This window comes from Callospermophilus lateralis, chromosome 8 (genome assembly GCF_048772815.1).
Source record: "Callospermophilus lateralis isolate mCalLat2 chromosome 8, mCalLat2.hap1, whole genome shotgun sequence".
In the NCBI taxonomy this organism is placed as follows: domain Eukaryota; kingdom Metazoa; phylum Chordata; class Mammalia; order Rodentia; family Sciuridae; genus Callospermophilus; species Callospermophilus lateralis.
The window spans coordinates 107151171-107174712 of record NC_135312.1 but is presented as its reverse complement, the minus strand read 5'-3'; the positions used below and the strand labels follow the sequence as shown (position 1 = coordinate 107174712).

Below are 23542 nucleotides of genomic sequence, written 5' to 3'. Positions count from 1 at the left end.
GCCAGATCCAGCAACTTAGTGAGACCCTAAACTACTTGGTGAGATCAGGCTCAGTGGTAAAGTGCCCCTGGGTTCAACCCCAGTAATCCTCACCCCTCGAAAAAAGTGAGATTATTTTAGTATTACCTCTTCCCCTGTCAAAATACAAACAGAAGTCTTAGGATAAAGCATAGCTTCTACCAGGAAGTCTTATCTCAGGATGGATATGTTCCTATTTATGTAGTCTCTCTTTTTCTAACATTCTGTACAACATCACCTTTTTCATCCTCATTTTGGTACCAGCTGATATTTGGTAATGGATATGTTAGGTAAGACCATGTTAAGAACATGAAAAGGATTTTTAAGAACCCCCCAGGTAAACCACTTAATACAGTTTATTTTTCTATAAAGTCACCAATATTCAGTCTCTGCTTTAAAAATTTTAATTACTGTGAGTACTAGTATTTGAAAGATTCCTTTGTATAATATATATCACTTGCACCTTAGTGTTGGCTACAAAGTAAGAGCATAATAAATTATAGCAGTTACTACATTTATAGGGAAGGGCTGATTATTAAGAAAGTCTTCCATAATCCTGGCATGGTGGTGCATACCTATTAGTCTCAGTTATTTGGGAGACAAGGACTCTTTTACTCAGTAGTTCAAGGCTAGCCCGGGCAACACAGTAAGACCTTATTTCAAAAAACAAAACAAAACCCTTCTTCCTTATACTTAGTTGAAATCTGCCTCTCTGTAATTAATTCATGATTCTAGATCTCTTTTAAATGATCAGTGTAAATATGATATAGATACTTAAGATAATTCTATCCCTCCACACCTGTTCTCTGTGTTAAACATTCCCAGCTTTTTCTGTCCTTTCTTTTTTTTTTTTGTACCTGGATTGAACCCAGGGGTGCTTAACCACTGAGCCACATCCCCAGCCCTATTAAAATTATATTTAGAGACAGGGTCTCGCTAAGTTGCTTAGGGCTTCATTAAGTTGCTAAGGCTAGCTTTGAACTGCCAATCCTCCTGCCTCAGCCTCCTGAGCCACTGGGATTAGATGGCTTGTACCGCTGTGCTCAGCTCATTCCCAGCTTCTTATAGCTTTCTAAATACCTCATCCATGTTTTCTCCCATTAGAGTGCCATATGTACTCATCATTTCTTTTAAATTATGAAGCCCAGAGCTGGTTGCTAATAATTTACATAAAGTCTTATAAAACCCTACAAAGTAGATCGCACTATGACTTCCAGTCTTCCTTGCTGGGGACATCATATATCTGGTAAAAATAACCTGAGATTAGATTAAGGTCAGAACTTGTGCATTGGCAGGTATAGGTAGAGCTCTAGTAGGTCAGTTTTACAGATAATCACTGCCTTCCATTTCTCCAAGAATTGTTTCTTAAGCCACATCCCCATTCCTGTACTTATACAAGGGACATTTTGATAGTGCACATGTAGATCTTTATATTTTTCCCTGTTAAATTTGCTAGTTTTGGCCTACTCTTTTCATCTGTTAAGTTATTTAAAGCCTCTATTTTTTTCAATACAAATTAGACATTTTTTTATGGTTACCCAACCCTCCAGTGTCTGCTTCCTCTTGTTAAAGACTAACAGTATTTCACAGGTTATAAGTAGAATCACTTATGCATTTATTCTTTGTTTGAACAGTTGCTGTATGTCAAGTACAAGGGATAAAGCTTAATACATCATTAACAATATCAGATAAACAAAATACTGTATGATCCCTGACCTCAGCTGACTTATTTCATTTTGTAGTGCAACATTTCCTGTTTTGTTAAATATTTAATGGTTCATTATGCTTGTGCAAATATATTACAAGGGAATATATTAAATGGCAAATTAGTAATAAAGATAATAATTCTGTGCACTTGCCGTGTTGCTCTGTGAAATATAGTAGGGAGACCTGTTTTAAGTCCTTGTCCCTGGAAAAGACATTGAAATGATTTGCAGCCAGTTTTCAAGGATTCTACCTCTGAAACCTGTGCACTACAAATGAAGTCTGACCTTTTCTTAAAATAGGTTCTAGGAAATGAAGTAAGCTTTGTTTAATCTGCTGTTAAAGTCTCATTTTTCAACCAAGTGCATTTATAAAAGCCCAATGTTGGAATAACTCACTAACTTACAGGTTTCTTTATTTTATTTATTTGTCTGGATATCTCCAAATTGTGTCATCCTTTAATCTTTCTCTTCCCATGTGCTTGGTATATTTATGGAACATTTATTAAGGTAGATTGCTACATTAATTTTCCAATTATGAATCATATGCAACTGAACAGTTTACTGTCAGGAATATATATATATATATATATATATATATATATATATATATATATATATAAAAGAAGAAATAGCTTAAATATTTCTTTGAAAGCATATTTTGAGCATATCTTTATTTAGGTGCTCCATTAGTTTTTTTTTTTTTTATTAGAGCTTTATGGTGCTCCATTAGATCTTTCTGAAGCTGAACGTTAACTTGAAGTTTTCCAGTATTTCCAAAGTACATATTTAGATTTAACTCAGTTGTTTATTCCAGTTTTACTGTGTTAGAAGATGTGTTGGTTTCTTTCATATTTCGTAATTAAATTATTTTTAATGAAGAAAAATAGATTGACTCTGTGTCTACTTTTTCTCTGAGATACACCAAGGGGGAAAAGAGATTATATAACAATGTAGAATGGAGTTAAGGAATGCCAGGAAAAGTTTGTCAGATAGTCAACTTTCACTTTTTGAAAGAAATTACAGTATTAGTGGGGTACATTGGCTTTAGAAAAAAAAGGGTAAAATGTCTGACCATCCTTTATTTTGCTTAACTGATTTGGTGAATTCATACACAAAAATAGTATTTTAAATGTCATTTATTGGGGAAAAATCAAACTTTTGGATTCTCAAATTTGTAAAATTTCTTAATTCTGGGTATCAAAGAATAACTTATTCCTTGCTCACCCATCAGTTTTCCCCAACTTCTATAATTTTTCCCTTGGGATAGTGATAAGAGAAAAGAAACCAATTTATGACTATTAAGTGAAGTAAGTTCTATTTTGTATTCTTCTACAGTGCTAACTTTATAGTCTTATACAGTATTTTCTAATAAAAAAAGAGTGTATTATTTTTTGTTTCCCTTGTTTTTTTTTAAAAAAATTTCATTTTTATTTATTTTATGTTTATGAGATAATGAGGATTGAACCCAATGCCTCACATACTAGGCAAGTATTCTGTCACTGAGCTACAGCCCCGGCCCTCCCTTGGGTTTTGATGAAGCTTAGTTAAATGTTTATAAAGCACAATAAGATCTATGGATAAACACCATATAACTTCTAAATATGATTAATAATTACTGAAAAGAACAGATAATTTTTCTCAATTTTATAGTAATTAGAAAGTAAACAATTTAGGTAGAAAAAGTATGAGAGAATACAATAGTATTAAATTTGGCATGGAAAGCCTTTATATTAAGTAATTTCCTGAACTATGTAATCCCATCTTTTGAAGTATTATTACGGAAAGTTTAGAAGTATTTGGATGTTCTTGATGCAGAGTTGTTACTTGGCTTCTTTCTTTCGAGTCTATATAATGCTACTTGCTAAATCTAGATGGTTATTGAATGGAGTAAATATTTTGCAAGTTAGAGCTACTTACACATTAGTGTGATTTATTCTTGCTTATATAAAATTTATAATATTGGATTTTTCTAAACCCTGAGTTTATATTTTATTTCTTAAACAGTATCTGGCATATTATAACCTGGCATAATTATGTTTCTATGTACAAGATAATGTGGATTAAAGAACAGTATCACAGTCCTGAGTTTTAAGATATATAGGTTGTAGGCATGAAGCCAGGTTGCAAAGAGAAATCACACCAGGTCACAGCACAGTAAAGCATCTGTGCCTGAGGATGTGTGATTTTCTTACTTCATCTATCAGGTTCCCCCATTAGGTTCATTTCCTTCTTGAGAGAAGTGACACATTTTTTTTCTGGAGAGAGGCAAGGAATGGGAAATTTTCACGTATAAGGTCATACTCCATCAGAGCATGGGATCACTTTGATTTAAGCTTAGAGAAGAATTTTTTTTTGCACATGGACATGTTGGGACATGGACTAGATGGAAAATGTGGAACTTGACTGTGTAGTCTTTGCCACCTCTTTTTCTTATTGGGGTAAAATATATGTAACATTAAAATTTGCCATTTTAACCATTTTTAGGATACAGTTCAGTGGCATTTAAGTACATTTCCATTGTTGTGCAACTATCACTGTCATCCATCTCCAGAACTTTTTCATCTTCCCAAACTGAAACTCCATACCTACTAGACAATAGCTCCCCCATTTCTCCTTCCTCAGTCCCTAGCACCACCATTCTACCTTCTGTCTCTATGAATATAGTGTTTATTCTTTTGTGACTGACTTATTTTGCTTAGGCTAATGGCTACAGTTTATCCATATTGTAGCATGTAACAAAATTTTATTCCTTTTTTTGGGCTGAATACTGCCCCCGTTTAATATATACACTACATTGTATTTACATATTCATCTGTTGATGGATGCTTGGGCTGTTTTCACCTTTGGATATTATTTGCTTTAAAATTATTTCTTGTGTCTATTATAGAAGAAATATTTGGGATTTTGACAGGAACTTATCTAGAACATCAAATATGGTCTTGACAGTATCCATTTCCAGTCAGTGGAAATTTCATTCATTTAACAAAAATGTAAGTGCCTGCAGTGTGTACTATACTCAGTGCTGAGAGAACAGTTGTGCAGAAAAATGTATGTCCTAATGTCTAGCTTTCATTGAACATTAGGGTACATGGGATGGAGCGGATGAACTGCTTGAATACTCTCATGACTAACTGTAAAATCACAACTGTAATAAGTGAGAGATGAATACTGTTGTGATAACCCTGAGGGCATTTTACCAGTATGTTTTTGGGGGCAGAAGGGGAGACTGTCAGGAAGGGAGGGAGAAGGAGAATTTCAGACAGAGGAAGTAACATTTACTAAGACCATCTTGCCCATCAAGGAAGCAAGAGAGCCCTAGGACCTGGCATGAAGAGTGAGCTTGGGTGTGGTGTAAGTCTGGAAAGTGTGCAAGGCTTGCAGAATGTTGGGGTTTGGCCTTTAAGCTGAGTGCAACAGGAAGTCACTGAAGTGTTTTAATTTTAAAAGTGGTGCTGTGAATGAAGATGAAATGATCAGACTTTCATTTTTAGAGGATTCCAGGAGATAGTATGGTAAATGGGTTGGATGGAAGGGTTAGAGTGACTCTAGACCACTTGATGAAGAAGACTTTTGCCGTTCTTAAAGCAGAAAATAATGGAGTGGTATGATAGCAGCAGAGATGAAGAGAAATCTAAGTTGGAGAAAAAATTAGAATTTAATTTACAGGTTTTGTGATGAGTGGAAGCAGGTGTTAGGATAATTCAATTATCCTTAACTGAGTATGGATGTATCAGTTTTGCAATAGGATCACAGTGGTCCTTCATTTGTGGAATCTGCGGAATAACAGGAAATAGTGAAAACCAAAGCAGGTAATTCTTGATTGTGAAGTGTGGGAAAGAGGTGAGACTGCAGCATAAGGAAATGTGAGGTATAGGAAAGACTTCTGTTTCTGTTGGCTTTTGAAATGAGAGACCAGAACTTTTAAAAGTTAATGGCGATTATCTCTGGTTATGGAGAAGTGGTTAAATATGTGTGGGAGAAGAGGGACAGTGCATGATGGGAGTCTAAGAAAGAGATGGGAATGGGTGGCAAAAAGAACCTAAATCAGGGAATGGTTTCCTTTAGGGATGAGGACAAAGGAAAAAAGATGATAGAATGGGTGCAGTCTTAAGATAGACGAGAAACATAAGTTAGCAAGCATTGACGGTTGCAGAGAACATTATCAAAGATGCTAAATTTCTATATCTATTTTCTATTCCTTATACCATTTATAAATCTGAATGAGAGGAACTGACCAGTGAATCAGAGAATAAGTGTCTTTATTCCTTATCAACTATAATGTACTCTTTTAAATAAATCTACATATGTAGGTAAAATTAAGAGTTTATGGTAGAATAATGTATTCTTACTGAATTTCAGCACTCTACCTATAGAAGTTTGGTTTGCTTTTAAAAAAAACTGGGTGGATTTATTTTAATATTACTGACAAGGCAGTATGTGCGTGTGTGTGTGTGTGTGTGTGTGTGTGTGTATGTATGGGTGTTTGTGAAAAATCACCTCTAAATTTACACAAAGCTTGCTAAGCATGCTTTTAAATTTTTTTTGGTGGATATTCGTTTACTATAGTACAATGATATTGAGGGTGGGGTAAAGGTCACATTGATTCCTTTATCCTCACCTTGGTGAAAAATCATATTTTAGTTTAAAGCTGTTCAAGTAAGTCCTTGCTCCGATTTCCCACCCTGTCTTCAGTGATATTATTTGGAGTCAGCAATCAATGGATTCCATCCCTCTGAGACTTGCTTAACCTACAGCTGCTGATATAATACAGGCAAGAGCTTGTTACTTTATCTGAATTGTCCATCGCTACCTTAATGAGTGAAATGGTTAAGTAGAGGAGGGGGCGAGCCTTAAGGAATGTGTGTACCGTTTGAGCTGAATATTTCAGTGTATATAGGGAGAGGGAGGGTGAGAGAGAAATCCACTTACATCACTAGAACTGCATCGAGTGTGAGCCTTGCAGGTTAAGAGACAGACTACAGTGTCTTGCTTTCTGCAGGAAGCAGCAATGCTGTTTGTTTCCTAAGAGGAATTTTTTATTTAGAAAAGGAAGCTTTCTCTCTACCCAGGAAATGGCTTTCCTTGTGCGTTGCTATGCCAACTGCCTGCAGCCATGGTCCTCCAAAGTAAGCACAATAATGTAATTATATTGGTGTATTGCATTCAGACTCATGATTCTTGAGATTGTGTGTGTGCATGTGCTGTGTTTCTGTTAGTGACTCTCTTGCTAGCAGGCATGCTTGTGTTGAGTGTGAGGGACAGACATCATTAAATTAAATGTCCATCAGTGTCATGCTGCTAAGATTAATTGTGCAAACTTGGTTAGTGGAGTGGGACAGAGATCACTGGTCACCACTCTGTCAGCATCATTAGCAGCTAGGGAGGAGGTCCCGATTCACACGCTCTGCCCTGATTTTTTTTTTCTCTCTTTCTTTCTTTTTTCTTTTTTTCTTGGTTGGAGGGGTCTGTATGTGTGATTGCAAATGAAACAAGAGTGTTAACAATGCTTGGCTGAATGCTAGAGACTGGTTCTTATACCACCCTGGCTAATATAATTCTGTATTAAGCCTTTTTGAGAGGAATCTGTGTGCAGTCAGCCATTTTAGCTTTTTTTCCCCCCTTCTTTTCTTTTGCTTCTTGTTCTTCAGTCTCAGAAATGATCTTGTCGTCTTGGAAGACTGAGAGCTGTATGAGGTTTTCTCGGTCTTGCCATAGCCTGAGAGGGTTAGAGTTTCAATGTTATAAAAATGGAGCCGAGCACCGTTGTTCAGATTCCTTTTCTGGTCTACAAGTGTGAAGGGTTTTTTAAGCTTACCAGTAGTGACACTTTAAGCTGCAGCTTGGTTTTCCCTCCTCCCTCTTTTTTTTTTTTCTTTCTTTTTCTTTTAATTTAATGCTGTAGAGGGTGACTTGCCTTCGTGAGAGATTGGTACATGATGTGTAAATTCAGTTCAGCATATGTTTCTTCATTATGAAACCACTAGCAGCCCCAGCTAACCATGGAGTTATGGGCCAGCAGGAGAAACACTCAGTAAGTATCGCAAATGCTGTGTGTGCTTGGGTAGCACATCATAGAGATCTGCTTTACAATGGGGATTGTTGCTCTTTCTCTTCAGGAAAAACAGTTTTTGTAGAGGGTATAATAATCTGCTTGGAGGAGGGAGGGTGAGTTCCAACTGGCTTGTTCTTCCAATTTTGCTGTAATTTAAAAAAATATTTAAGCAAGACCAACAGTTTGTTTAAAGAAAAAGCATTGACATTGAGAAATATTGGACAGACTGCTTTTTATAATCAGAAACTAGAGCTTTTAGTATCTGAATAGTTTCAAAAAATGTTTTTGTGTAGTTGAATTTAACGAAAGATCATGAGAGAGGTTACTGGGAATGGGAATCTGTAGTGAGGAATTCACACGTAGGCTGAAAGGAGGGATAGGTTTGGTTATTGATTTGGTAAGAAAACCATCAGTGGGATTTATCTGACTACTTAACATGTATTAATCGGTGATGAAAGCACAGAATTTTTTTTTTAATGCCACACAAAAAATTACTGCTTCTGTATAATTGCTCCCATGAGTCAGCTGTGCGATTGTCGTGCTGAAGTCCCACAGGCAGCCACTGCTGTTAGTGAGAAACACTTTTCTTTGCTAACACCAGGTCAGAGCTCCAGTTCCAGGAGCGTGAGCTCTCACCCTGCTGCTTTATGTCACCATGCTGCAAGTTTTCTGCCATCATACAAATTCATAGCACTGATATTTCCATTAAATCTCACAATGAAAATATTTGTGATTAGGCAGCACGTATAGTATTTTTGAAGTGTCTTGCATACCTAGCATCCAGTAGGTTATTACATTAGGGTATAGGAATTGTCTTTTATGTATTCTAAAAAAGGATGAGATGTTAAATTTCAAAAATGAGTATAAATTGCTGAAGTTTTGAATATTTGTAAATAGGAGGCTATGAATTTAGAATATTTAGATGCTTAGGTTTATGAGTGTGGTTTGATTTCAAAAGTATTAACTACATAGAGTAGCTTTCCTTAGATGAAGTAACCTGAGGGCATCGCCTCCCCTTGTGAGTGAGCCTCGGGATATTCTTGAGGAAGGTGCTGGCCTGGTGGCATATTGTGGTACTCAGAGCCCAGCCCCTCTTAATGAGGTTCTTGTGGTACTTCACTAATTAAATCTCTTTGGATCAGATCCAAAAAAGGACCAGCCTATACTTAATTTCACTAACGGGGAAAGTTGTTACAGAGAAGTTTCATTGTAGTTTGATTTTATTAATAGGATCTTTAAAATTAAGCCCTTCTGCCATAGTGATTTCTTCCAGGTAAGAGTAGTAGTTAGTACTTAAGAATCTTAGAAACAAAATTTAAACCACAGGCTCCCTCTTCACTGTGTGTATCATTTCTGCAAATAGAAGGACAGTATTAATAATGTAAATTAGCAAATAAATAAAGTTATTAAAACTACTCACTAGCAGAGGGAAGGAAAGTATTACTAGATTTATGAGAACAAGAGCAGTCAAGACAGGTAGTATCAAATAGTGTATGAACTAGAGCGCCTGGTATCATATTCTGTAAGCACATGTTTCCTGATAGGTTCTTCATATCTCACTAAAATTTAAGGTAATGATATGAGAAAGTAAAACTGACCATAATATAACTTTGTATCAAGCAACTTCTAGAAACCATGAATGATATTTCCACAATACTGTTGAATACTAAAATTTGCCTCCCCAGACTTTCATATGTGGCACAGTTGGCAATTGTGGTCTCTCTACTTGTTGACTAGGCATTGTGATCTAGACTTTGCTGTTGTCAATTAGACCTTTAAATTGTAATTGTATGTGAGAAGTTGAATAAGAGAAAATGACTCTGGCTCTCATATAACAGGTGACTCAGTCAGCAGTTGCAGTTGACTTGAGCAAAACAGAGCAAGAATGTCTCTCACCCTGTGAAACTTTTCAAGAAGAATGTCACAGCTAATTTCAAATAAGCCAAATTTACCAAATTTACAAATATTTATATTTTCGCTTCTTTGAGAAATTTGTGACTTTTTAAGCAGCTTTGCTTGTTTTAGTACAGAAAGGAAGGTGGTACTAAAAATACATTAAATTTGGGAAGCTTTTTGTTGTTGTTATGACTGGGTTTAAGAAGTAAACTCTTTTTATATTTTGTAAGAATCTTTCAGATCTTGTGGGCTTTCATTCTTTATTTTTTGATCTCATTCAGTGCATTATAAGTATACAAGCACATAATAAGTATACAGTAAATGCTGTTGACTTTCTCATTTAATTGAATTTTTGGATAATCTTAAGTTTCATTTAATGTTTTATGCCCATTAAACTAGCGAATTTTACATATTTCATCATGCCTTCTTCTGTCCCCTCTCTATCCATATATGCTCAGTTGATAATACTAAGATAATCACAGAAATTTTCCCAGCACGGGGCTGTATTTTTATTGTCATGCAGGGGTTTTGGGTTAGTATTTAGAAGAGTCTTGTGGTTTCATGAACATAAACATGTAAAAATCTTGTGAGTTTCTGAAAATTAAAGGAGATTGTTAGCACTTTTGAAATAATATTTCTGTATTTTTCAAAAGACAACAAGAGACCACTTGTTGTACAGACTATAAATTGATGCTATATGAAAAAACGTTTTATAGGCTCCGTAAGTAGGGGGAAATATTGGAATAGCATTAAAAGTCTCAACTTTTTTTCTTCCTGTTTTTTTAAACCCTAGAACCTTTCTCTTCCCTTTTTGTCCATTTCAGATGTCTTTAAAAATCTGTGATTATGATTAGGGATCACTTTGAAAATTTGTAAATTTTTTTTGATTGTGAGATATAGTTTTTTTATTTTTGTAAAAATTTTTTATTAGTGCATTAGAATTATTATTTTTTATTAGTGCATTAGAATTTATTGTTACGTATTTATACCTACATACAGCATGCTTTGGTCAACTTTATTCCCCAGTAGCTCCCCTCCCCCACCCCTTTCCTCTTCTCTACTGATCTCTGTTTTGTTTTCATGAGATTCTACCAGCCACCCCATGCTTTTTCCCTTCAAGCTTCCACATATGAGAGAAAACATATGTATGCCCCTTGACTTTTTGAGTTTGGCTTATTTCACTTAACATCATGTTCTCAAGTTCCACCCATTTCCCTGCACACAACATACTTTCATTCTTCTTTATGGCTGAATAAAACTCCATTGTGTATATATACCACATTTTCTTTATCCATTCTTCTGTTGATGGACACCTAGGCTGGTTTCATAGTTTAGCTATTGTGAATTGTGCTGCTACAAATGTGGGTATGCATGTATTGCTATAATGTTCTGACTTTAATTCTCTTAGATAAATATTAAATGATGCTATGGCTGGGAAACTTAACAGTTTTTGATTAGATTCCAATAATTGAATTTGATGTATCAAACTGATAACCTGTTTTCCAGTTTTATATTTTGGTATATTATTGACTTCTATATTATGCTATACTTATAATAAAATATACCTCAAGTCAAGATTAAATAATGATAAGAAAAGGAGGTATACATAAGGAATTGCCTTACTTAAATGTTGGGAATGAATTGCAGTAGCTACCTTAATTATTGAGCTCTTATTGTTCAGAGGGCATTGTATTGCATTTTACCTGACTTAAATTCTACAATAAACCCCCACATTTAGAGATGAGGAAAGCTGAGATTAAAAAGCAGTTTTTCTTAGAGACTTATTGCTCATAAATAGTAGAGCCATCAGTTGAAACCCAGGTTTGTTTAATGTCATAGCTCTAGTTTTAACTGTAGGCCTATACTACCTCCCTTACTCAGCCAAATTCAGTCAGAATGAGATATGTAGAGTATATATAATTGAGGTAGTTGGTATTAACCAGTGGCATACATGACTTGAAAAATTGCTTGCTTGTCCGCTATTCTTTTTTTTTTCTTGGTGTATGTGATGATATTCCAGTCACTGTTGCTATAAAAGAGCAACATATCAATCAAAATTATTTTATAAGACTTGGCATTGCTTGACTCAGTCAATAATGCAGCTGTCCTTTTTGAAATTAATTATCTTGAAGTTTGAGTATGGGTGATCAGGAAAGGATGGCATTTAGCCTAGTTCTTTTTTGTTTGTTTGTTTGTTTGTTTGTTTTGTTTTTAAGAATTGGTGCATTGTTTTTCTTATTTATTTATTTTTTAATGTGGTGCTGAGGACTGGACCCAGTGCCTCACGCATGCGAGGCAAGTGGTCTACCACTTAGCTACAACCCTGGCCCCTAGCTTAGTTCTTTCTTCCCTTTTGCTTTTCTGTTTGACTTCTACCATGTACATTTTCCTGTTTGCTGTTTAACTCTTTCATATTGTTGATCCACATTGGTTTAATCCATAGATGTGGGGCGTGAAGACACAGAGGGCCAAATGTATTTCTACTTCCTTTTTTTTGAGGTTTTGATACGTTGCACAGGTTGGCCTCAAATTTCTAGACTCAAGTGATACTCCTGCTTTTAGCCTTTCTAGTAGCTGGACGAACAGGCACATGCCCTCACACTCTGTTTGCTACTTAACTTTTAAACACTTCAGGCCTCAACTTTTTCATTCTGTTTCCTTTGCAACATCTGGTTGCCTGGGCTCCACTGGAAGCACTGAGCCTTGCTATTTTGTCTCCTTTGTGTCTGCCCTAGTGAACTTTGTATATATCATGGAGCCCAACTTTAACTCACAACTACCTCTCTTAAGACCATGCTGTAGGTAGATCACAAGTTCAAAGCCAGCCTCAGCAATTTAGCAAGGCTACTGTGTATAACCACAAGCATCAGTTTCATCATTCATAAGTCCCTTAACCAGAATGGATGAAATTTCACTTAACCAACTATAAACATACTACCATCCCAACTATGCTTTTTAAATTTAGTCTAATTATAAGCATTTCATTTTCTTTTCCCATTTCTCACCTTCTAATGTTCTTTGTTTGACTCTGACTTGTTCCTCATCTCATTATAATTTATTTCTATTGTCTCTCAATAGTAATTCAGTAGCACTTAATATATAATGTTTAATTTTATTATTTACTCTGATTGATGCTTTGAAATAGATTTGGTCTTTGCAGGTAGATGAAAGTTCCTATCTTGAATAGATTTTCCCCCTCTGAGTACCATATGTTTAAGGATGTGATTGGAATTTAAAACTATTTATCAAATGTTAAAAGTTCAGGTTACAGAAGACTCTTCAAAGCTTGACCAATACCATGTGAGGACCCAAGGCAGGAAGATGTAAAAGAATATGAGGATACAGAAGGTAATGAGGAAGAACTTTGAAGCTTCACTGCTGAATTGGACTGGGCTAGAGAGAGGAAGGTCTGTCCAGGTGCTGAAGTAGAGGACACAAGTTAGGGACAATGAAGACCCAGCAAAGGAGGACAGCCTCTTTCTCTACCTCCTGTCCCTTTATGTGTTAACTAGACTAAAGTTAAGAAACTTATTTATTTTTTTTTAAATTGCTCCTATGCTACCATGAAAACTTGACCTTTGTCTGAGAGCATTGGCTGGAGTGTCTCATGATTGATGCATTTTCCTTAACAAGGTAGAAGTATAGCAACAGCAACTTGCTACTGATGCTAAGTTCTTTATCCACTTCTTTATCTGATCTCTTTTTTGTCTATTGTAACAGATACATTTCCTGAGATTAAATAAACTTATCTTGTGAGGAGGTTTTCCACTGTGCTTGCTTGTAGAGAGGCCTGAGAGGAAGCAATATCCTATTGTTTTAATCAAGGACAAGGTCATCTTGCCTTGGATTTGGACCAAAAAACCCTGGCAACAAATAATAGATCCTTTTAGCTCTGTTAGAAGTGAAGAAATATATTTAGAAACTTGCCAAGACATTACATACACTGTTTTCACATGTAAGATTGAAAAGTTCAATCTCATCCTAGGACATACTAGTGATTTTGATTTATACCCACAGAAGTATATGCTTTATGTCTTTGATTTAAATATTATTTAGTAACGATCCATTGAAAATAGATTACCTAAAAATAAATATTAAAGAAAAAAGAGAATTCTCAAAATGTACTGTTAGAAGCTTTATTTTTTTCTGGTTTAACATTTAAGCATAAGATCACTAATCGTAATTTTTCATTTTAAATTTTATATTTTATATGTTTGAAATACTGAGATTTAATTTATATGAAAATAAATGCTCTTTAAGTTTGTTCTTATAACTATCCCTTTAACATAACCTGGCATTTCGTTAGTTCATCTCCTTGATTTTAGGCCTGATCAAACCCTTAAATATTTGACACAGGCAGTCTGCTAAGAATTCTTCCAGGGGTGAGGTATAGCTCCATGGTAAAAGTGTGTGTTTGGTATGTATGAGTCCTTAGGTTTGATCCCTAACCCTGAAGGGGGAAAAAAAGATTAACTTATCATAACCCATATTTATTTGTAAACTGTTTAAAACTTTTCCTATATAGATCAACTAACCATTCTATCCTTACCTATGGATTTTATTTGAATTATGATTTAGTTATGAACTTCTTAGGAAAGATTTTTAAAATAAAATGAGTGTCTGGATATATGAACATCAATAATAGATAAAACCATGTGAATATATGTATGCATAAAAATATACACATGTATATGTAATTTAAGTGAAAGTTTGTAAAGTGTCTCTATTAATTTCTTTATTCTGATATCTTTGCTGTCTGACCTACCTCTCTTTCTTGATCATTAAGAAGTGGTCTTTAGTTTTGGAGGCATGACGCATACTGGTGATTATTTCCATTTACAGTACTAAAATGCCGGTGCTTTTAATATTGTTTTAGGTGTTATACAAATGAATTAAATAGAATAGTGTCTATTTTTAGAACACAGATTATGAAGCTAGTATAAAATACATGAGAAGGCTGAGGTTGTGGCAGAGTGCTTGCCTGGCATGTGTGAGGCAGTGGGTTTGATTCTCAGCACTGTGTATAAATAAATAAATAAAAGGTCCATTGACAATTAAAAAATATTTTTTAAAAATGAAAATATAAATGTACATTTGCCACTCCGAAGTATACAAAGATGTGATGTAGCAGTGCACACTCACAAAAGTGACATTGCATCACACATGTGACCCTATGTAGGCTCTAGGCCTTATTACTGTCTTACCTGCTAGTATGGAAGCTTGATTTGTCATCCTCTGCCCCATCTTCTGGCTAACTGAACCTCAAATACATGCCTTATGTGTATTATGCCACATTCTCTCTTTGGTGTGTGTATGATATAATAATTTTATTTAATAACAGTCTGTGGTGAATGCCATCCCCTATCTGTGTTCCTTTTGTACTCTGAAGTCACTATATAAATATTTTGCACATGCTTCAGGTCTCTTCATATTCTATTAATACACCAGATCGTCTTTTCTAACTTACATTTCATATTCATCATAAAGGCTCTTTTTTAGAGACATCTTGGGCATGAATTAGCCTTACATTTTTTGATGGACAAAGAGTCTGAAAAATTCCAACTGTTAAGATTATATTTTTATGTAATAAACACTAGCAAGATACATTATTGGTTGATAATATTGACTTGGGTTAATGAGAAAATGAACCATGCCATCCTGCCCTGTCTCTCTGTACACATTTCATATATCCGTGCATGTCTGTGTAAATAAATGTAAGTAATCCATGATCTTAATTCATACTTGGGCTTGTAGAAAAAGCTAAAATTTTTCTTAGCTTGCTGTTTAAGTAAAGGTTAATTTGGGAAAATACATGTCATATCTCTTGTAAATATTTTATTTTCCTACTGTCTTCCATTAGAGATCTTAAAAATTCAGATCATAGAGGGGTAGCTTGTTATTGGATATTTTCAGCATTCCATTAATTTTTCTATAAGTGCTAGAACATAGCATCACTCTTTTCATAATAAAGGAAAACAACAGCAAAAAAGCTGTGGAGTCGTCATTTAATATTCCTCCCCCGAGAGAGAGTGAGAGAGAGAGACAGAAAGAGAGATTTTTAATCTTCTAAAGTATTTTGAATAAGTGGAAACACCCTTTTTTGGTTTTACTCAGCAATTAAATGTTTGAAGAAGTTAAGTGGAAGCGTTGCAGTATGTAGTTTTTATGAGTGTTGTGCAACTGAGAGCATTGTATTTTTATGATAGTGAAAAGCAGATTCCTTGGGGTTCCCTGTCAGTGAGGGCTGACAGGGTTCTATAGTCTCCAGTCTGAAGTGGAGGGTGAGCAGGGCTGGAGGAGGTTGGCAGAAGTTGAGTGATGAGCACAGTTCATACCCAGGACCTAGTTGAGAATGAGAAGGAGGAAGTATAACTAATTTACCTTTTTTTCTTAAAAGCATACTTTCGTTTATTTAAATGACAATAAAAATATGAAATATTATTGAAATTAACATAATTTGTTGAAACAAATGCCAAAGTCATACTGCTTTAGAGATAACATTTACTTAAATATAAAATATTTAATAGTTACTTAAATATAAAAATGATTGAATGCTTTTATGTAGAAGAGATATGCTTTGAGCAGCTAAACCAATTTACATTACATGTTTGGGGTTTGAGTTAAAATTATTTAGGCAGTAGTTTGATCTGTGACTTGTCTATTGTTAGTCTTGTGCATAATTCATAATTTTTAAAAATGTAACTATGTGTTCGTTGAAGAAAAGATTTAAAACCATTGTTAACATTTTGGTGTAAATTCTCTTATTAATGCTTTTATATCATACTGTGTTGTAAAACCTGAATATATTTGTTCTAGATCTTTTCTCAAAATTGTATATAGAAGATATATTTAAGGACAGCTAATATAAGAGATATACCTTATAACTATAATGAAGTTTCTATCATAAGCTTTGTCTTCTTTGTAGTTTTAAAGTTTAACATATATTATTTGCATATTATACACTAATATAGCATAATACTTATGTATTTTAAATTTAGAAAGAAATGTAATTAAGAATTTCATTTAGTGTTAGAATTTTATCCTACACATGGGCAAGATACAGCATAATTTTAATAAAGCTTTCTTTATTTTAATGATTGTGTTTTTCTTAAAGCTTAGGCAAAATTTCAGTATATGGGAAGTGAATATTAAAGTGTCAAAAAAAATGAAGTGAAAGTAGAAGTATCTTAGCTAAAGAAAATATGGCATATGTCATAAGCTTCCTGTCTTTCTCTCTTTCCCCTGTGAATGAAGAGCCTTTTATCACTAATCTATTGGGCATATTCTTGGATTTCTTTTTTACCTCTCATTACCCTTTTTCATATCCCCTCTCTTGAAGAAAGCGTAACAACTTGATACAAGAAAGAATTAAAGCATGTCCCTGTTGACCAGCAAACTTCACAAAAGTTGAACGTATTGATAATAAATGAAAGGTTCATTTTTCTCTAGGAAAATAAATACAAATAACTATAATTGTGTCCTTTACATTTTTTTCGAGAGAAAAGTAACTTAGTCTCTTTATATTAATAGAAAAGGAGAATATAGATTATAGTTCTTAAGAAAAGTGTACTCAGTGTTAGCTGAATAAAATGTCAAAAGTTACCGTGTTTGGATACTTATTAAATGTGTGGCTAATCAGAAAAAAAGAAAATAAAATCTATGTTGATCTTAAAAACATGTAGGATAAAAGAAATGTTTTTACAAAGAATATCCTTTTGTGCAGCAACATTTTGAAATCATTGTAAATATGAACTACATATGGAGATTAAAAAAATGTCTTGCAAGATATTAGTTACATTACTGTCCTGAGAAGTTTCATTTTGTTTTGAAATTATACATTGTGCTTATTCCCTTTGTGAGTGAGATGAGAATATTAACAATGAAACAATAGATTGTGCATGTTTTCTTGTGGTTTTTCTTCAGTGTTCTATAAGAAAGAAATACAGTTTGAAAATTTTGCATCTGGTTGTAGTATATATTTAAATGCTGGGTGAGTTGTATGGACAAAGAAGTACATAGCAGTACACAGGCTGAAATATTACATATAATTTGAACAATACACAAAGAAGGAAATAAATCTTGAGATATACCACAGATAAGGGCAGTACATAAGCAAAATGTGAAGAAAAAAGGAAACAGGGAATTTTTGCAGGGTCAAAGGAACAAGCCAAAGCAAATTGAATGGAAAGTGTTTTTGTGCAGTTGAGGAGCAATGAGCAAATCAACTTGGCTAAGGGAGAGGGCAGCGGGAGAAAAGTCGGGTTGATGAGAAGGGTTCAATTGCAGAAGCTTTGAATGTCATGTCAAAGAATCCTGTGGATACATGTAATAACTAGAAAACTACTAACAGTTGAATGTCATGAGAGAAAGTTATATGGTGTGATTGGGGCACCGCTGTGGTATTGTAATGTTCATGAGCATGTGTTTTAGGGTAACTGGTAGAACCAAAATGTCTCTCTTGATCTGGACATATTGACTAAATCATTTTCTCACTCCTAGCTAGATTGTGTGAGCAGGTAAAAGGATCAAGAATTTTTTGGCACTATTATCCTTAAAAATTTGATTTGTGTGTATGTGTGTGTGTGTGTGTGTGTGTGTGTGTGTGTTGTGGTGGGGATCAAACCCAGCATCTTGTGCATGCTAGACAAGGCCTCTATTAGAATTAGACCTCCGGCCCATTGACTGTATATATATTTTAATGAAAATATCATTTCATCAACTTTTATGCACTGTTTATTGCTTCTCTCACTTTAAGTGAAGCAATAGTACTTTATTTTTATTGCTTGTAAAGTGGATCCCAGTCCAAAAGTATTGAGATTAAACAGAATCTCAGAATCAGTTAAATGTGGTATTAGCCATTAATATAATTGTGGGTTTATAGTAATGACATTTGCATATTACAGCAGTAGTAGTTGCAGGTGTAGTAAAACTAGATATTCTATTACCCTTGTCAGTTTACTTAGCATAGGTTCTCTGGTCAAGGAAAACTCAAGGTCAGGAGTCACTTGTCTTGGTTATTTGATTGTGAATTAGAGTTGACCCATGTCTTAGAGTTGTACACAGAATAAGTAGTAGGAGATGGACCTGCTGATATGTGGGCCAGGTGATACGTATGAGGCTAATGGAGGAATGTTTGGGTCACTTGGAGCACACCAGGTAGATGTGAGTGAATCTATTGTAACAGATGGATTTTTGAAGATTTTTGAAAAGCATACCAGAGTCATTCAGAACAGCCAGAATATAGGGTTTGAAGAAGCTCAAGCTGAATTGATGTTGAAGATGACCTCCTCCTGTACTGATTTAAATATTGTGTGCTTATAATTTACATGATGCTATCATTCCTTTCCCCAAGGAATCTGAATGCTGAAATATATTGAAATAACTACCTACGTTTCCACAGAAACTCTTAGCGTTTAGCAATGGATGGGGTAATCTCATTTAGAAAATAAAACTACTCCTAGGAACCTATCCCTTAAGATAACCCAATTTAGGAAATAGTCTGTTACAATGATTATTCCCTGTATCCACTTACATCTATCTGGTGGGCTCCAATTTGTATATATTATTATGAATGGTGAAATCTGAACAGTTGTAATGTTTGTGAAGAAAGTTAAGTGAAGAGAAGAGATTAGTGAGGCTTATAGCATAGTGTCCAGAGGACTCCTGAGCCAGAATCTTGGATTTATAATCTGATTTTATGATCCACTTGCTGGTGACCCTATTGCATGGATTCTTCATTGGAGACCATAGGGTCGTACGAAGATTTAGTGAATTAAAATCTATAAAGTGCTTAGAGTAATGTGTGGCTCATGATAAGTACAATTCTTATGTTTTAGGTGTTGTTCATCTCCATTATCCAGGAGGTTGGAACATTAAATCTCACACAAGGGAATCAGGCCCAGCAGGTTAGATATTTGCCTTTTACGAAGGTGATATGCCCTGAAGTTGATTTGCCTTTCCCCCTCCAGTCTTGTATTCCACAGGCAACCTTCTGTTTACTAATTCCATATTATTAGGGTTACAAAGTAACAGTAATAATGTCACTAGCTAAAATTGAAGGTTGCTTATGTTCTAGGCAATGTTCTAAACACCTGTATTTATCACATCATTTAATCTTTATAACATTGCAAGTGTGTTGTCCCATCATTCTACATAAAGATATCAGGGCATAAACAGATCAAGTAACTTTCCCCAAGTCCCATAGCTAATACAGGGTGAAGCCATGGGCAGTCTTTTCTTGTACATGCAAATACACAGAGATGTGCACCTGTCCAGACATCAATCTGTTTTGGCAAGTTGCATGAGAGGTCTGTAAACTTTGCTCTTAGTGTATAATTGTAAAGAAGGACAAATCCTTTTTTCTGTGTCCTGTGGATTATAATTCTTATCAGGTTATCCCTCTACATTGAGTTGGTTTTCCTTAGTATTGGTTTCAGAGGGATTTCGTACGTGTGATATAGTAACTACTATCATCCTTGCTGTAAGATGCAGAGTAACTTTACCTTGATTTTGATGGAAGTACACGCAGTCTATTTTTTTCCTCCTTCAAGCTAGGCCTGAATTGCAAGAGCACGGTTTTGAAGAACTCTTTGCCTCTTCACGTGCAAGTTTTCTCTTGTTGATTTAAGAAAAGGTGGTCAGCCAGCTTTATATGAGACTTCCCATCTATATGGTTCTCCAGAAGTCTTTTACAGTATTCTGTTTTTAGACTTGAATTTAGAAAAGAATACTGATTTGGCTTCTGTGTCTGGCTAATGTAGTTGTTCTCTTGTAATTTATAAGGAGCTAATTTTCGTATCTACACATTAGCCATTTAAATTGCAGATAGGTAAATAATAATGAGGCCCATCATTATTACAATTTTGACATTTCTTTAATGCCCATCAACCATAACACATATGGTTGGGACCATAGAATATAATTATACTTTTTAGAAAACTGTATTGAAATATATTTTCACCTAGCTACACCAGAGTGACCTGCAGTCCAATGATGATGGTCCCTCTTGCATTAAGGACAATCCTTTATTGGCAGTGCCAATGGCCCTGGGTTCAGTGTTCGTACATAGAAGAGAGTGTAAGTAAGTAGAAATGGTGGGTAGGGTATTGCAGTAGGCAGGATTAAAGTACCCACTTCTAGCAGGATGTTTCAAATGCCAGCTTTGGTATGTTACAGTGAGATGAAAAAATATGTTGCCTTCAATTGATTTGTAATAAAGTTGTTGAATGACTCTGAACTGTCACCCTACACCTGAGAGCAAATTGTATTGTGAGGAAATCCCACAGTGTAGAAGGACTCATTCACAGTGCTCATTACACATCCTCTCCCAGCATGCCAGTAGGGATATTCCAAGCACAATTCTTTGAGTTGTTTCAGCATAATAGTATGGAGGAACCATTTCAACCAGGCGGGGTTTTGTTTGTTTTGTTTTGTTTTTGTCTATAAAAATATAATATTATAAATATAACAAAATACTTTATGTTCAAAGATGTTGTTCAGAGTCCTTGTTCTAATGTTGACTACCTGTGCAAAAAAATCATTTAAATTTTTGAAGTTTCTCTTTTCTTACTTCAAAATGGAGATTATAGCTGGGGTTGTGGCTCAGTGGTAGAGCGTTCGCCTAGTACATGTGAGGCCCTGGGTTCGATCCTCAGCGCCACATAAAAATCAATAAATAAAATAAAGGTATAAAAAATTTTAAAAAATGGAGATTATAATACTGTTCTGCCTCACAATAGTGTTTTGAAGATTATTAATAGTTAACAGTAATAGTTAAAATTATTTAAAACTAGTACATATATATGTGTGTGTGTATGTGTATGTTTTTCTTTAATTGTCAAATAATATTAGGAGCAAAGTGGGAATCTTCCTGTTTTTATAAATGAAAACTTGAGGTTTAAATAAGGAAAATGCTGAAAGAATTCATGTTTTCAGAATCCTTTTACAAAGTGTAAAGCCCTATGTGAATGCCAACGTTAGATTATAACGTTCTTAGCAGATCTCAAGGCAAAGCACTTGCCTGGCATGCTTGAGACCGTGAGTTGGATCCCCAGTGCTACAAATAATAATACCCTGGAGTCATTTATGTGCCTCGGAATCCTGTCTCTTCTCCATAAGTGTGTAATACTAAGAAGATTGCTTAAATGTTTGGAACTCTTTTTCGTGGTCTGAGAAGTGCTGTTCATGATGCATACTTCACAAATGGTTCATAGAGATTACATGTGTGTTGCAGGTTCCGACAACCAGGGGCATTCATGAATCTGGTTCATGCTTTTCCAGTTAGAAATTTTTCCTTTTCTTGGTTTTTAATGTTGATGGTGATTCAGAGATATTTCTTTATCTGATTTTAAGGTCATAAGAATTATTTGTTGGGCATCTTAGATCAATTATGTTTTGCTTTTAAGGTCCTTCATTAACTTTTTTTAAAAAAATAAATTGGAACTGGTTTGCAAAATAGCTCATAAAAGATCATAGCTGATATGAAAAAATCCTGTTAATTTTCTTTCTAAGTACTTCAACATTTTCCCCCACTTATTAAGTGATTTTGTGCAAGTAGAGCTGCTTAGTAAGACCTGTCTTTGTAGTCATTTCGTGTGTGTGTTTGCAAGGAGGTATTTTTAGATAGTTTAGCTGAACAGCAATCTGACGTCTTTAGAGGAGACATCAGTTCATTATGTGGATACAAATTCTATGCTTTCAGCTTTTATACACCAAGTCTTAATTTAAATCTGTTCTTCTTGCCTGTTCTAACGGGAGAGACTATATCATGGTATGTATTCTGTTTCTTCCTAAAGCTAGCTTTTCTAGTTAACCTTTGCTGAGAGAAGTGATCAAGGTAGAAATGTCTATATTTGCTCCCAACTTAATATGGATTATAGAAGCATGGAATTTTGGGTCACATTTAAATATGCCATTATACATTATGCTATACAGTATTTTGCAGTGTGAAACAGGGAATTTAAAATAGTCATTATGGGGCTCATAAGTGCTGTTTTCTTTGAAGAAGAAAAATGTAAAGGCCAGGATGTGGGAGTCCTGTACTTCTTAACTGTACATATTGCTTTATCGGTCCAAAAAAAAGGCTTTTGCTTTAGATAACTTAATGCCAAACATGTAAAAGGAATGTGGTTGTTTGGTTTCTTGTTGCTGTAACTACAGTGTTTATGATGATATCTTCTTTTATCTGGTTCTTCTCATCTTTCTGAAATACTGGGAGAAGAAACTCTGTGGCTTAATCAAATTAATGTTAGTTATTTGTGATACTTGTTCTCAAATATGGTGCCTTTGGTTATTAATAAACAGAACTGTTTTTTTTTTTCTAATTTTACTATACCTAATTTGGAGAAACTATTAATTTTCAAATATATGCTCTTTATTCATGTCCCCAAATTTAAAAGTTATATCTACTACATATCCAGATGTCAAAGCTTAAGTGGAAACTTGTTGTTCAGATGTGTTGTCTACATAGTGTGAAGCATCCAGGATTTAAAGAATGTCTTTTAATTCAGTTATTTGATAATATGTGACTCTACTATAGTGTTAGTGGTATTTAATTATGTAGTGCAGTGCCTCATATTTTACCTTATATTTCAAGTATGAAGCATTATTATGGAAACATGAGTTACTTAACACAAAAGAAAGGCTTATCTTGGAGAATCGGGTTAATAATGGACATCTATCTGAAGGTGTGGAGATGTTTCATTCTGTAGCCAAAAAATAAGTGTTGTGTATGATATCTAGATAGATCTTTGTCTGTAGAAGGATCAAATAAGACATTTTTATAGTATAAAAAACACAAAGAGGAAATCCTAAAGCCATGACATTTTAAAAAAGCTCTTTCTTGTTCTTAAAAATTAGTGGTGTTATGTAA

General features: G+C 34.6%; 1 protein-coding gene across 9 annotated transcripts in view; it reads left to right on the top strand.

Moving 5' to 3' along the window:
- Positions 1-23542, top strand: part of Rapgef2 (Rap guanine nucleotide exchange factor 2) — a 251756-nt gene that overhangs the window by 156071 nt on the left and 72143 nt on the right. For 3 of the 9 annotated variants that reach the window (XM_076865047.2, XM_076865046.2, XM_076865045.2), the window contains exon 1: positions 7573-7755. The exons of the other annotated variants lie outside the window; for them this stretch is intronic. In XM_076865047.2, coding sequence (XP_076721162.2) covers positions 7696-7755 — 60 coding nt within the window. In that variant the 5' untranslated portion in view covers positions 7573-7695. Of the gene's footprint in view, positions 1-7572; positions 7756-23542 lie in introns of those variants that run through there. 9 annotated transcript variants of the gene reach the window in all.